Here is a 16,582-nt window from a genome sequence, read left to right as displayed (position 1 = left end):
GTTTAATCAAATTAACAGCTGTCTGTGTAGGTTCTTTGTCATCCAGGTCATGACAGTCTGGGCAAGAACTGCAGAAACCTCTTAGATGCAACAGTAACATCTTCAAAAATGTAAAGAAGTCCAGCTGCCTTCTTTTTGAGCTCAAGAAAATTAAACGCTTCCAGCTGTACAAATCATTTCATCAGCTTCTTGAGGTTTTTTCCTCAACTGATATGATCAGTGCAGAGAGCAACTACAACAAAGACCACAAAGAGGAGCGTTCTTCATGTTTAGTTAAACCTCCCCCCAAAAGTGCCAGAATGTCAAACCACGAGTGTGGGCATGTTTCCAGACTTTGGCAGGAAGTTATCTATGATTTCATGTGACTAAGCAGCATGCATTTTAATGAAAAAAAATATAAAAACAACCAAAGCCAATGAAACTTTTAATGGCACTGTTAAATGAAAGAAGATGTCCAAGTCATCAAGTTATTGTTTTTTTGCATGGGTTTTAATAGAGGTGGATCTAAACATTTCACTGGCAGAAACAAACATTTGCATTTGGATTGAACTGACATTTGAATATGTATAAGCTAGTCACAAAAAAACAAGCACTCAGCATTACATACATCTTTCATTACACATAATTAGCATCTACTGCGTAGTTCCCTGAAAAATATACCAGAAATTAAAAAGCATTTTATCCCAGCATCTACATATCGTCTGTATCCTAAAGGGGACCTATTACTGCTTTGCTAGCTACAGGTGCTGTTACTCTGATGGGTGTTCATGTTAAAAGCATCAAGTTTCCAATGAGGTTAGCATCGGTGCAAGTAAGAAAAAGCGAGAATGCACTAAACACTCCATTTCAGGTACTTTTTTCCCAACTCTTTGCTCTGTATGATGTCAGAGAGTGCAAATATTGCAGGCACACAGGAAATTGGCATGTTTCCCTCAGAGAACGTATGAAATTAGGTGCCGCACCAAGGTTAGGTATTTTTAACTGTGAATCATATTCAGACATACTCTAGTAGAGTTGGTGAATAAAACTGTAAACGAGTATACAAAGGTCCCCTTTAAATGAGTGAAGCAGGACAGTGACACTGAGAAAGTGGTGATTTTATACATTTTATAAATGCTAAAAAATATAATAAAAATATAGTTTCTAAAAATTAATACAAGTTAAGTTTTCAAGTAATTAATGACAAGCTGAAATAAAAACTTTATTTTTGGATTATTAAAACATTTTCTACAACTTAAATCTTGCGCGACATGCTTCTGAAAACAAGCTCTAAAACAGGGGTGTCCAACGCCAGTCCTCAAAAGGTACTGTCCTGCAGCTTTTAGATGCATCCTTGTTCTGACACACCTGAATCAAATGAATGGCTTGTTATCAGGCCTTTGCCAAACTTGATAGTGTGCTGAAGAGGTAATCCAGTCATTTGATTCAGCTGTCTTTGAGTAGGGTTGCATGTAAAAGCTGCAGGACAGTAGCTCTGAAGGACTGGAGTTGGACACCCCGGCTCTAAAAATATGAACAGAATGGTGACATACCACTTATAAAACATAGTGATTACTGTTGCCGCTCCTATAGATTTCCACTTTTCCTTATTCTGCATTCTGTCATATCCATGCTGTTGCAATTGTGGATATTTATATTAAACATGGGCAAAGTTTCAAATAATGAGGCCAATGTGTGCACAAATAGCCCCTACAGAATTCTCCATACACCTGATGCAAACTCCTGTTTGTGAGGGATAGCCAATCAGAACAAAGTTAGCTTTGGGAGGGAAGGGGGGGGTATGGCTTGTCTATGACCAACGTTGAACTTGCGAGGTGGCAGAAGGGTCCAATGTAAACGAAATAATGATTATTATGAACTGAATCATGCAAAGCTACCCTACCACAATTTTGAATAACATATGGTCTTGTCAGTGATATATTAATATTGAATAATGGTTCATTATTAACCAACACTGAACCAATGTTACTCAGTCTTCAGTGCCTACAACAATCTACACTAGCAATGTTTGGCAAGATGCACGTGTGCAGCTACTTTTCTCATTTGTGTATCAGTGAAATATTGAACAATTACATATTGTAAAAAAAGAGCACCCATGTAGGCTTTTAAGCTTTTTAAAAACCAGAGTGGATTTCACAGTACTTTTGCATTTACATAACAGTGACATGGCACATACCTACACAATACATGCAAAATAATGACAACCTAATAGAACAGTAATTTTGACTCCAAGTCACTGTCCTGTGTTTCTGTGTTCGCCAGTGCCCACGACTCAGGGTGTATTTTTGAGCTTTTTTGGGTGCAGCGGAGTGCCCTGTTGTGAATCACATCACACTGACTCACGAGTGCAACACGGTGCAGTTAAATATTGATAAGCCTTTTGCGATGAAGGCCACAGATAGACCACGCAGTGGCTCAGAAATCCATTTTGTCTGAATCTGAGAAACATCCAGAATGCAAACTGAGTCCATAACCGCCGAGGTCACTCAACACAATCTGTCCTTTCCACTTACCATGTATCGTTTTATGAACTCCTTTTGTTGTTCTCATTCAGTGAGATTGTTCAAAATCTGGTCGCCAACACAAATTCATACAAAGTGTCAGAGTGCCCCCTTGTGGTCGAGCAAGTGAACATCCTCTTCCAACAGACTGGATCAACAGTCTTCTTGTACAGCACTTCCATTCAACCTGAAACGTAAACTGCTCATCCCGCTTAAGCCTCCACACCCTACTTAGTGGAGAACAAGGATGCCAAGGCAACAGCAGCGAACCCCAGAACTTCCACTAACCCTGATGCCAGGCTGCTGTGGGGCTGAGCCGTGCAGGAGCTCCTCACTGCCTTTTGCTGTCCAGGATGGCCCTCCAATCATCTGACCATGACAGGAGTCTTCTCTGGGGGAGGCTGAGGGGCAGGTGCTTGTTGTGGCAGGCAGTGAACAGGATGTGCTCCCACGCTGGATTTGGCTCCACACCTGTCCAAGTCACAGAAATATAAACATTATTTAAGTAGCAGCTCCCTGTATTTAAGTGTGTGAAGGATATAAATTGTCCTGACAGACCATAGGAACACTGCAGCAGCTGCCTCATGAGGCAATCAAAGCACTGAAAATGGATGCAAATAATTATAACACCCACACCAAGTTTCACAAACATTATTATGCAAAAGTCCTCTTTGAAGATTTTGCTTTGTTCTTCATTTGTTCTTGTTCTTTCAGTGATTTAAAAATAATAGTTATCATCCCTGATCTGCTCAGATCAGTGAACTACTGTACTTTCCTACTGAATTAACTGCGGCAGCAATAATTTACACGACTCAAGCCGACTAACTTTGAGATCTACTCATAAGTTAAATACTCAGCATTTCAAGATGTTTTTTTTTATTCAGGCAAATGTGCACTCACAGCCAGCATCAGACATTAGTGTGTATCTGCACATTATTACGTAAAAAAATCTTTGCACTCTGGAACTCCGTTTGAAAAAATGACTAATGTACAAATGTGTTCTTTTGATAAAAAAAAAAAAGTAATGAAAAACTGACCGTCACACCAAAGCATGTGCACATTTGGAAAGCTGCAGCTGCTTTAGCATGATGGTTACAATTTGAATAAAAATGTAATCAGGTGTGAAAACATTTCATTCTAGCAATCTAATGCAATATTACTGCTGCTACCTTTAGCATGACAGGGGGCAAAGCATAAACTGTGTATAGACAATGAACAATGGCAACATAATGTTCATTCATCACTTTGTTTTGGAGTCTACATTTTATAGCACCAGTGTTGCCATGTTTTTGGCTTAGATTTAGACTCAGCTAACACTGGTTTCTTTACCAAGCTGCATCCTCCGACACCTGCTAATTTAAACACTACATCACAGACTAATAAAATGCTTGAATTTTACTAGATCTGGAATACAAACTTCTTGGATGGGCTGTTGCACACAACCATCATTATCTGTCACCTTTATGAAATATCCTCCAAAAGGCTACAGACAACTGCCTATGTTGGCCAACCAACTTGGCTTAGCCCCGGATTTTAAGTCCCAACAAAATCTAGATGGGTAAGTACAAATTTTTTCATGGTAAACTGATGAGAGAGCAGTGCGTGAGGTAAGCTGCAGGCACTGCTTTCACGGCTCGGAGATCAGTTATGATCTGCGCTTTGTGTGGAAACCCAGCTAGCATTATCAATGACCTTCAGTGGTATAGTCTCGGCTCACCTGTAAAAGTCAGCGCATGAAAACACCTGGGAAAGGATTTTAGGACTAGGAAAACAAGGAAGGACTGTCTTTTGAGGACATCAATGTTCACATTTTGGACGAAGAAAGGGTTTAAGAGAGGAATAAAGGAGGCCATCTAGACCCGCTGTAAACAGCTGTCATTGAACAGAGGCGGTGGCTTATGGCACCAGCCATCAGCCACATATGCTCCCGAGTTCTTTTCCCATGTGTTTCAACCACTCACACCTTGCCTTAGGTGACCTCAATCGCTCACATGACGGTGGGGTGGGGTAACGTCTAACAGAGGTTTCCTCTGTCATCTGTTGGCTCATATAATATCTCACATAACTAAGAGTGGGTTAACAATCCTCAAGACCACCTTTACTGGAAGAGTTCGCTACCAATTATTCTAGAACTGAAGAAGCTGCTTGGATGAGACGTGAAATGTCTTCAAAACCTAAAGAAGTCTAGTTGGCTTCTTTTCAGCTCTCAAGACTACCATTCTTTGTGTTCCCATATTCAAGTCCAGGAAGATTATCCTGGATCCAAATCCACCATCACTCATGCTTGCGTGGATTCTCTACAGGTACTTCAGCTTCAGACTAATTGGGGATTCTTAGTTGCCCATAGGTATGAATGTGAGTACAAATGGTTGTCTCTCTATGTTAGCCCTGAATCGGACTGGCGACCTGTCCAGTGCGTACTGTGTTTCTTTTCCTATGGCAGCAGGGAAAGACTTCCCTGAGACCTTGAACTGGACAAGTGGAGGAAGATGGATGGATGGATCAAATAACACTCCTTAACCTTGTTGTTTAGCATCTTGTTGTATCCTATTGTGCTGCTGATCTTCTCATAGGTCATTTAGGTGCTTTTTCAGTGGGCATTAGTGCGTTTTCCCCTCATTATTTGTTAGCATCTATCTTTATTTTTATGAACGACAACATGGCCTTGACTACCCAGAATGCACTGCGATTGCAGCGCTCTACTGAAATTTGCAAAATGAAATGAAGCAAGCTAAAAATAAGTAGTTTGAATGCTTTTTGTTTTTGTTTAGCTAAACTTATTGTTCAAAAATGTTGTTTTTATTTCATGAAAGCCATAGAGGCTAAACCGGAGCAGATCGCTTCACAGACCAAAAATAACCTAAAAAGATTGTTAGAGCATTAATATTAAACTAGAAAAATTTGCATTTCCTGCGAAAATGCAGTGTGGATGCTTAAAGCTGAAGCTGTATGCAAAAAGTAGCTGAAAAAGCTGAAAAGTTGCAGAAATTGTAAAAACTTTGCAGAAGCAAAAGAAGTTTGCTAAAATGGAATAACTTAGCAGAACTGCAATATCTTAGAGGAAACATAATACTTGGCAGAAATACAATAGCATAGCAGAATTTAGCAGAAATATTGTAACTTACCAGAAACATGATAACTTCTCAAAAATACAAGAATTTAGGAGAAATAGTATAAGATAACAGAAAGAATATATTTAGCCAAAAATACTTAAACATTACAGAAACACTATGATTTAGAAAAATAGTACAACAGAGCAGAAATATTGTGATTTACCAGAGACACTGTGATGAACTATGAATATTGTAATTTTAAATTGAGACTATGTTTTAGCACAAATATTATAATTTGGCAGAAATACTATAATTTAGCAGAAATACTATATTAAGCACAAATCCTATAAAAAGCAGAAATGGTATGATTAAGCACAAATACTACATTTAGTAGAAATACTTTGTTTTAGCACAAATCCCATAAAAAGCAGAAATACTGTACTATGATTTAGTAGAAAAACTATAATTAATCAGAAATACTAAATTTAGCAGAAATACTATATTAAGCACAAATACTATGAAAAGCAGAAATAGTATGATTAAGCATAAATACTACATTTAGCAGAAATACTATATTAAGCACAAATCCTATAAAAGCAGAAATAGTATATTAAGCACAAATCTTATAAAATAGCAGAAATAGTGTGATTTAGCACAATAGTAATAAGTTAAACAGAAAAATTGGAAAAGCAAAATGGACAGCTGAAAAAATGCTGAACATGCTGAGGGTCCCTCAAATATACTTGTTAAATGACAAAAATCTGCAAAAAAATTTATTACAGCCACACAATCACAAATATGTACACATGAGGAAACACACATGCACAGAGAGACCCACACACAAGATCCAATTCAGTCAACCAGTCTAAATATATTGAATTTAAATCTTAGAATGAGATCATCCCATTAAAAGCCTTTCTCTCTCTCTCTCTCTCTCTCTCTCTCTCTCTCTCTCTCTGTCTCACACACACACACACACACACACACACACACACACACACACACACAGGGAGAGAGAAGTAAGTTTCTAGGTCAGCCTGGGAGCTGGTGAATTTGAATCCACCAATCAGAGAGGCTGTGCACTTTTCCCCACCAAAACAGGTGCATCTGTTTACACACGCAGCAGCACAGAGAGACACAGGATTATTGCAGCCTATTTCTCATAGTGAGGACTCCCCTCAAACAAATGACCGTAATTTCCTAACCGTAGGGGCTAGAACGGTCATTCTTACACCGTTTTGTTCAGAAGAGATGGGGGAATCTTCAACTGTTGACAATTTAATATTAAAATATGAATTTTTAGAGATATATGACATGGATGACTTGTTGACTTAGAAGCCACGAATTCCCCAATATGCAAATTTGAATGCCTGAGACCACATATGTGATTGGCTGGCTGGGAAGCCGTGCAGGCCCTGATTTGTGGATTTGAATTCCTCAGCCCTCAGATATGATTGGCTGGCTTAGAAGCCATGAAGGCCCCAATATGCAAATTTGAATGCCTCAGGACACTTATTTGATTGGCTGGGAAACTGTGCAGGCCCTGATTTGAAAATTTGAATGTCTCAGTCCTCACAGAGGATTGGCTGCCTGGGGACCTGGCAGAAATATATAGAAATACTATTATTAAGCATAAATACTACATTTAGTAGAAATACTATGTTTTAGGACAAATATTATAAAAAGAAGAAAAACTATAATTTAGCAGAAATACTATGTTAAGCACAAATCCTATAAAAAGCAGAAATACTATAATTTAGAACAAATAGTATAAAAAGCAGAAATACTATAATTTAGCAGAAATACTATGTTAAGCACAAATCCTATAAAAAGCAGAAATACTATAATTTAGCAGAAATACTATATTAGGCACAAATCCTATAAAAAGCAGAAATACTATAATTTAGCAGAAATACTATATTAGGCATAAATCCTATGAAAAGCAGAAATAGTATGATTTAGCAGAAATATTATATTTAGCACAAGTACCGAAAAGTACCAGAAATACTATGATTTAGCAGAATAGTAATAACTTATTGAAACACAAATGCACAGAGGGACACACAAACACAGGCTCTAATCCAGTCAACCAGTCTAACTATGTTCAATTTAAATCCTACAATGACATGCTGTCAAATAAGGGCAGGGTCCTCTCTCTCCCACTAAACACACACACACACACACACACACACACACACACACACACACACAGGGAGAGAGGACTAAGTTTCTAGGTCAGCCTGGGAGCTGCTGAATTTGAATCCACCAATCAGAGAGGCTGTTTACGTTTTCCCGCCAAAACAGGTGCATCTTTTTACACACGCAGCACAGAGACATAGACCTGCTTCTTTCAGTTTATTTCACATAGTGAGGATTCCCCTCAAACAAATGACCATAATTTCCTAACCATAGGGGCTAGAGCGGTCATTCTTACACCGTTTTGTTCAGAAGAGATGGGGGAATCTTCAAGTGTTGACAATTTATCATTAAAATATGAATTTTTAGAGATATATGACATGGATGACTTGTTGACTTAGAAGCCACGAATTCCCCAATATGCAAATTTGAATACCTGGAGCCCACATACATGATTGGCTGGCTGGGAAGCTGTGCAGGCCCTGATTTGTGGATTTGAATTCCTCAGCCCTCAGATATGATTGGCTGGCTTAGAAGCCATGAAGGCCCCAATATGCAAATTTGAATGCCTCAGGACACATATATGATTGGCTGGGAAGCCGTGCAGGCCCTGATTTGAAAATTTGAATTTCTCAGTCCTCACAGAGGATTGGCTGCCTGGGGACCTGGCAGAAATATATAGAAATACTATGTTTTAGCACAAATACTATAAAAAGCAGAAATACTATAATTTAGCAGAAATACTATATTAAGCACAAATCCTATAAAAAGCAGAAATAGGATGATTAAGCATAAACACTACATTTAGTAGAAATACTATGTTTGAGCAAAAATCCTATAAAAAGCAGAAATACTATATTAGGCAAAAATCCCATAAAAAGCAGAAATAGCATGATTAAGCATAAATACTACATTTAGTAGAAATACTATGTTTTAGCACAAATAGTATAAAAAGCAGAAATACTATAATTTAGCAGAAATACTATATTAAGCACAAATCCTATAAAAAGCAGAAATAGGATGATTAAGCATAAACACTACATTTAGTAGAAATACTATGTTTGAGCAAAAATCCTATAAAAAGCAGAAATACTATATTAGGCACAAATCCTATAAAAAGCAGAAATAGCATGATTAAGCATAAATACTACATTTAGTAGAAATACTATGTTTTAGCACAAATAGTATAAAAAGCAGAAATATTGTGATTTAGCAGAAATACTATATTAGGCACAAATCTTATAAAATAGCAGAAATAGTATTATTTAGCACAATAGTAATAAGTTAAACAGAAAAATTGGAAAAGCAAAATGGACAGCTGAAAAAATGCTGAACATGCTGAGGGTCCCTCAAATATACTTGTTAAATGAAAAAATCAGCAAAAAAATGCACAGGGAGAGAGAAGTAAGTTTCTAGGTCAGCCTGGGAGCTGCTGAATTTGAATCCATCAATCACAGAGCCTGTGTACTTTTTCCCGCCAAAACAGGTGCATCTTTTTACACACGCAGCAGAGAGAGGCACAGGATTATTGCAGCCTATTTCTCATAGTGAGGACTCCCCTCAAACAAATGACCATAATTTCTAAACCGTAGGGGCTAGAGCGGTCATTCTTACACCGTTTTGTTCAGAAGAGATGGGGGAATCTTCCAGTGTTAACAATTTATCATTAAAATGTGAATTTTTAGAGATATACGACATGGATGACTTGTTGACTTAGAAGCCACGAATTCCCCCAATATGCAAATTTGAATGCCTGAGGCCACATATATGATTGGCTGGCTTGGAAGCCGTGCAGGCCCCAATATGCAAATTTGAATGCCTCAGGACACATATATGATTGGCTGGGAAACCGTGCAGGCCCTGATTTGAAAATTTGAATGTCTAAGTCCTCACAGAGGATTGGCTGCCTGGGGACCTGGCAGAAATATATAGAAATACTATGATTAAGCATAAATACTACATTTAGTAGAAATACTATGTTTTAGCACAAATACTATAAAAAGCAGAAATACTATAATTTAGCAGAAATACTATATTAAGCACAAATCCTATAAAAAGCAGAAATACTATATTAAGCACAAATTCTATAAAAAGCAGAAATACTATATTAAGCACAAATTCTATAAAAAGCAGAAATACTATATTAAGCACAAATTCTATTAAAAGCAGAAATACTATATTAAGCACAAATCTTGTAAAATAGCAGAAACAGTATGATTTACCACAATAGTAATAAGTTAAACAGAAAAATTGGAAAAGCAAAATGGACAGCTGAAAAAATGCTGAACATGCTGAGGGTCCCTCAAATATACTTGTTAAATGAAAAAAATCAGCAAAAAAATGCACAGGGAGAGAGAAGTAAGTTTCTAGGTCAGCCTGGGAGCTGCTGAATTTGAATCCACCAATCAGAGAGCCTGTGTCCTTTTTCCCGCCAAAACAGGTGCATCTTTTTACACACGCAGCAGAGAGAGGCACAGGATTATTGCAGCCTATTTCTCATAGTGAGGACTCGCCTCAAACAAATGACCATAATTTCTAAACCGTAGGGGCTAGAGCGGTCATTCTTACACCGTTTTGTTCAGAAGAGATGGGGGAATCTTCCAGTGTTTACAATTTATCATTAAAATATGAATTATTAAAGATATTTGACTTCTAATGCACCATAACTGAGTAGAGCGAAGCAAAAACTGCCTTGACTTGCCCTCAAACAACGCTTTGTAACTCGAAATCTATTTGGAGTATCGATATCATTCTTTCACCGTAAGAGACAGCAGGCTTTGGTGAACAGTCATGGAAATTTTCAGGTCTCTGTGGAAATCCAAAAAAAAGTTATGACGAGAGAAAAAAGTGGTTCATTTCCAGAGTTTTAAATCTGAAGAAATCTGAGCGAAGGACGAATTTCCTACCCTCAAACAAGTCCAACTCATTTCAGAACGGTAATAGGTGAGAAAGAAATTCTTGAATTGTGAGCGTCAGGGGTGTCTGAAGATATTCGGGGACAAGCCTCATGTCTTAAAGTCGCTTCGTTAAGGAGATATGACGATTCGAATATGCCTCTCATTACAGAAATCCAGCGATGATTTTGAACAAGCTCTCCATTGACTTTATATGGAGAGTTTTGAGACCTTGTGTTGGTCTGAGGAGATTTGCAAAAATTCTATAAATCCCACAACAATGATAGTGACATTTTCTGAAAGCCAGCAAAAATACCTACGTTTTGATGTATAATTTGTGGAAGTTGAGTGAAAATTGAGCAAGTAGCAAACAGTTGTTCGGACATGAAGAGAAGACTGCAAAACCTTCAGTGACACACTGGAAGCCAAGAGCATAGCAACCATAACAACGCATGTATTTTGTGAAAAATCACAATTTTGCAACTCAAAACTTTAAGAGGCATAAAAGTAAAACAGTAGAAGATTTGAAAAAGCTGAATCATACCTGAATAGCCCAATAATTTGTGAACATTTTAAAATTTGAATGGTTGTTCTAGGTGAAAATATGAGGAAGTAGTTAAGTTTCAAAAACAAGCAAATTTTAGCAGAATTGCAGAAGTTTCCCATTCATTTCAATGGGACAAATTAAAGGAAAAAAGCTTAATATTTTAAAAAGTATAATAGCAAAAAATACCAAAAGTCATAGCGCACATTAGCAGAAATAGCAGAATAGTTTAAAATTTGAACGGTGAAAATCGGCTGAAAATTGTGGAAGTAGTTAAGTGCCAAAAAGTGTACGGAAGCAACTAGAATAATAATAAAGAATAAAGAGAAACAGGAACTCAATAGTGTGGATGCTTAAGCATCCACACAAATAAAAGAATCATGATAAACACAAAAGTGCACCCACACAAAGTTCCACGGAGGCCTCACCTAGAATGTCGGGTTTGTCGTCTATCAGGAGGTCGCCGGTGATTAACGTCTTGTCTCGGGTTAGAATGACTTGTTCCAGGAAGTCACGGCCCAGATGCTTCTCCACCCAGGCATACTAGACAAAAACACACACACACACACAGCAGATGAGATCTCATCAGCAAAGAGTGGAACACATTAATCATTTCCACAGAGAAATGGATATTTGTTATTGATTTGCAGTAGGCCTACCTTCTCATGTGGGCAGTGTTTGTAATGTTTTATAGGGCTGGTGCAAATAAAGACATCTGTGCTGCAGAAACAAAGGGAAACAAACAGACCAGAGTGGAAAAGTTACAAACACACAGTATTATGTTTACCTTCCAGCTGCTTAGGCCTGAACTTTTATGACAGGAATTCATGTGGGGAAGGTTCCCAGTAAACATGAAATCATGTGTATGGTGCATTACCCTGATGGGAGAACGTGCACATTCAGGCACTGGTGGCTAAAGAAAGCCATTCATTTTTAGCAGCAGAAGAAATGTAAGCGAAGTTCATAACTTTTGGTATTTTTAGATGTTATTCACGTGCATTCTCCTCTGAGAATAATCCCAGAAAAAAAAAAAAAAGTAGTCACAGTCTGTGTCACGCTGATTCAGATCACACTTATTAAAATATCATCAAAAACTACACGCGACCGTCCCCGAGTAAGACTCGGGGTGATGTGTTTTAAATCATTTATTAGAAAAAGGGGAAAAAAAATACTGAAAATATCACAGCATGGGGCCATCTGAGTCGTGAGGCTGAGTGAACGGGAGAACAGCGTGGTGCTGGCGCGCACAAAGACAGGCTGTGTGGTGACACAACATGGAGGCCAGGTGTCTGTAATTGTCCCTATGGCCTGCTGCTGTCACTGACTGCAGAGCACAAATAGATCATACAGAGAAGACAGACAAACAGACCATCACATTCACTACTGATGCCAGGCCTAGGAGGCTGTACGGCAGCCTCGACGCTTGATGCCTTCAGGCACAGCCCTGAGTGGCAAGTTGTCTCTGTTTTGGCAGCGTTGAGGACCCAAAACACAATCACTGTTTTAATGTGTGTAAAAAATATATAAAATGTGCTCCAAACATAAATATCAAATTTACGTGTATGTTATAGAATCTAGTCTTGCTGGCTTTTGTGAGTGACTGGAATGAGCAACAGGGGCTTTCTGACTTGATTCATTTGGTCAGGTTCAGACAAAACAGAAAAAACCTCCATCAAAAGGAGGCGTTCACAATCTGTCTCAAAAATCACAGACAGAATAAAAGATGGATGTACAGTATTGTGCAAAAGTCTTGAGCCAATCCTAATTTGTATTTGGTTCCGTGGAAGCTAAAAAAAGTGCAGTAAAGTCAGTTCAATCTTAGAAAAATGTCAAAGATTGCTCAGCTTAACAAGCATAAAACATTATTTTTTGTCACCAAAAGGTGATTGACAAAGAGCTATTAGCCAAAAACTTGCCTTATTTCAGCATGGTGTGGAGTGTGTTCTTAAGAATTTGAGGAAATTGAACAGGTGAATGAAAAAAGAAGAACAGGAGATGAACAGTATCTGAAAATCATATCTTTAAGAACTAGGGAAAAAAAGAATCAAGAAAGAGCTGAAAACAGATCAGAGAGACGTATCTTGAGTTGATCTACTGTTCGATAAAGCCTTGTCAGAAATTGTGTCAGTGGAAGGATGACTGTCAAGAACCTGTGCTTAAGAAAGGGAAACAGAGAGAAAAGGCTGACGTATCCCAAACTACATAAGAAGTAGACTGAAAATCAGTGGCGACAGGTCTGATGGAGTGATGAATCCAAATTTCTTTTTTTTTTGTTCAGATCGTCAGTCTCTACAGCTGCCTATAAAACATGGTGGAGGCTCTGTCATGGTTTGGGGCTCTATTTTAACCAGTAAAGTTGGGGATGTTGTCAAAATTGGTGGAATTATGAACACAAAAAGTACACAACACTGGCTGTATTGAAGAACAAAGGCGGTCATACCAAATATTGACTTTCAAGCTCATTATATACTGTATACTGTTATATACTGTGATTCTTCCCTCAGCTCTCTTTAAGCGTTCCCTGTCTAACCCAACCCGTGGCATCCTTTTCTGTCACACCAACCCTCTACATGTCCTCCTTCACTACATTGATAAATCTTCTGTGTGTGTTCCCCTTTTCCTTCTGCCCAGTAGCTCAATTTTCACCGTTCTTTTGTTGCGGCACCCATTTCCCATTTTCATAGGAGAGTGTGAAGAAATGGTGGCGCATGGCTTTTACATAACACTGTCGCTTCTGGGCCTAAAAAGGACGCCAATGCCAAGTGTCTTAAACATGCTTTCTTTTTAATGACCATCAGGGGGGGATAGGTGCAGGTGTAAAGAAAACCTGGTCTTATAAAAGTCTATGGGAAAACAGCCCTCTGACCTGTCCCAGGTAAACACTTTGCTGATGTGTTTAGGAGCACAGTCACTCATTTCAGGCTTCCTGCCTCCCAGCTTTTCTTGTAAACTGGGCTGAGCAGGCCATTGTTGCTTTGCAGGGCTTTTGTATGAAAACAGAGCCTTAAAATGCAGCCAGCTAAATGTAGAGACTGTGGAGGAAGTCAGATAAAGTGAACTAAACAGGGTGAAACTGTGTGGAAAATGATAAACAAACCACAGAGCCTGGCATTATTTTGCAAAGTTAAATACATATTAACTCAGAACACCATTTCCCCCACCTCCCTTCTGATCAAAGTGCTACATGCAAATATCTAATCATGCACATTCTTCTCCCATTATGGTGATTTAAGCCACTTGTGATACAACAAGAACTCCTCTCAGTCTCTTTTGTGTATGTGAGATAAATGCACTGCAACTTCCAAGACCTACTCATTCATCTCGGCCATCTCCTTGACCGCCTCCACTCCTCCTGGTAGCGGGTCCAAGTCTATGAAGAAACCTTTGGACTCCCAGATGCTGATAGCTTTTTCCTGGAGTTTAAAAAAAGGAAACAAAACACATGCATACAGCTTATCTGCAACCGTGTAAATTAATCAGGTGCATGTACAGTATGTGTATCCACGTGAGTGTTCATGAGCCCTGAAGAAGTAAAGTCCAAAAGGCCAACTTCTGTGGACATGATTACAAGGTAGCACTTTGCTTCTTGCTTGGAGTAGGTGAATTAAGACACTGAAGGAAACACATAATCAAATGGAGTAGTGAGTGAACTGCTCAACACTTCACATTAAAGTGAACCACAAGGAAATCGAGGTTGAGTCATTCATCCACACAAACCAATTCAAGAATGCGCATCCATGGCTGTGTCTACACATGAAGCGGGGGTGACACCAGCCCCTTAAAAGTCCCCCAATCCTAATTAATGCTACTGAGCTAGAGCGCTGTTAATCTCACAATCCCCAGAGCCATGGGATGAGAGCAAGGATAATGCCTGATTTAGACTTCTGCGGGAAATCTACACTGTAACTGTAAACTCCTATGCCATAACCTTCCATGCCATATAGTCTGACCCGACATGTAGTTACATTTCTCGGGTTACGTGGAAGGTTGTGGAGTACGATTAAACTATTTATTGTTTCTTTTTAACCAGAAACATTTAAAGGTATTTGCAGTTCCAGTTATACTATGATGTAGATTTGCCGCAGAAGTCTAAATCATGCACGAGACCAGTAGTAGACTGCAATGTAGTACATGTGATTATTCTGCTTCCACTGTAAAAATTCCAGCATTTAATGTCCATTCATATTATGCTACTTTCTTCTAATTTTCACTGTATTCTGGATGAAAATATTGCAATGCAATAGTCCAATACTTACTAAGAAGATTAGAAGGTACTGAAAAAGTGGGGCCATCTTTTGTTTTTTGTTTTTCAGAATTCTGACAAAAAAATCCATTTTTCCCAGTGGCCATAATCCTCTTCCATAAATACTCCTGTACCACCCTATTGAAAAGGTCCCAGTCCAGAGCAGTCAGAAACTTGACTGTTAACCATATGTAAATGAGACAGACAATCTTTTGAATTAAAACTTGTAAAAAATAAAAATCCCAAATCGAGAAAGCCTAAGTTGAATTTCAGCCACTATATTTAGTGCTGCTGTCACTCACACAAAGGTCACTCCTCAGCTGCCCGTACTGCGTTGACACCCAAAACCCTCTCCTGTCCTCCAGGGTGATGTAGGGCTCCGTCGGGTACCTGGCCCGATACTTCTTCAGGAAACCCCCCTCGAAGTCCGCCAGGACTCCGTCCATGTCCACCAGGACCCGCAGTCTCTTCCCGGAACGAGAGATGAACGACATGTTTGCGCAAATCCTCTTAATGGGATCTCGGAGCAAAGTTTTCCCTCTTCCTAGTAGGCGTGTTGCACTAAGCAGCAACATTTTTCACGCCCTCGGTCTCTGCCCTCTCCAAACAGTCAGCAGAAACAGCTTGTAAAGTCGGCATGGGACTTACACAAACAAAAATAATTCCAGACACTGGAGCTAAACCCCTTTCAGTACTCGTTTTAGACACTGTTATTTGCCCCTTGTGAATTTTTGTCCAACTTTTCACATTCTGAGCGGCAGTTGAGCTAACAGACGCTGGCTAGCTGACAGGCTAGCACCACAGCAGCCGCAGCGGGCAGTTCAACTGTGACCTGCCTGTGGCGGTCACAGTTGCCGGGAGCTCTTTGTATCGTTTGTCAGTGTGTATTAGCCGGCCGGCATCCAAGGCATGCCTTTCTAAAATTCCACAGCATATGAGATAAACAACATATGCTGTTAGAGCTGTCTGAGGTGAAACGAGAAGTAAACAACTGGAGCTGCTGCACCAAAGGGAGAAGCGCTCAGCTGTAAGAACAAACTGTACTACGAGCCCGTGCGCAACAAAGATCTCACATGACCAAGATGGTTCACTCCTCGCTGTTTTCAGGAGCCATGTACAGTGAAAAATATAAAATTTTACAACAATACGAAGGTTTTACCACAACAATAATCATACACGCAACGTGTGTGATTATTTATTGGCTAAAGAAC

The 16,582-nt window shown here is 39.0% G+C and overlaps 1 protein-coding gene across 1 annotated transcript; it reads right to left on the bottom strand.

Moving 5' to 3' along the window:
* Nucleotides 1-467: 467 nt before the first annotated feature.
* nt5m (5',3'-nucleotidase, mitochondrial) lies at nucleotides 468-16,443 on the bottom strand. Its single transcript, XM_082543651.1, has 5 exons — nucleotides 15,674-16,443; nucleotides 14,441-14,541; nucleotides 11,788-11,848; nucleotides 11,557-11,671; nucleotides 468-2,972 (listed from the first exon to the last, which is right to left on the bottom strand). The coding sequence occupies exons 1-5, from the start codon at nucleotides 15,944-15,946 to the stop codon at nucleotides 2,833-2,835; spliced, it is 690 nt and encodes a 229-aa protein (XP_082399777.1). The 5' UTR covers nucleotides 15,947-16,443; the 3' UTR covers nucleotides 468-2,832.
* Nucleotides 16,444-16,582: the final 139 nt, after the last annotated feature.

The sequence above is a fragment of the Aulonocara stuartgranti genome, assembly GCF_965226115.1.
Source record: "Aulonocara stuartgranti genome assembly, chromosome: 8".
NCBI classification, from domain to species: domain Eukaryota; kingdom Metazoa; phylum Chordata; class Actinopteri; order Cichliformes; family Cichlidae; genus Aulonocara; species Aulonocara stuartgranti.
This window is presented reverse-complemented; position numbering and strand designations above follow the sequence as displayed.

Bases quoted from the DNA above. Each gene is read 5' to 3' on its own strand.
- nt5m (XM_082543651.1), bottom strand. From the start codon at position 15,946: ATGTTGCTGCTTAGTGCAACACGCCTACTAGGAAGAGGGAAAACTTTG. The intron at 11,672-11,787 runs GTAGGCCTACTG...GTTTTTGTCTAG, and splicing joins AACACTGCCCACATGAGAAG to TATGCCTGGGTGGAGAAGCA. The intron at 2,973-11,556 runs GTGAGGCCTCCG...TGACTTGGACAG, and splicing joins CGACAAACCCGACATTCTAG to GTGTGGAGCCAAATCCAGCG.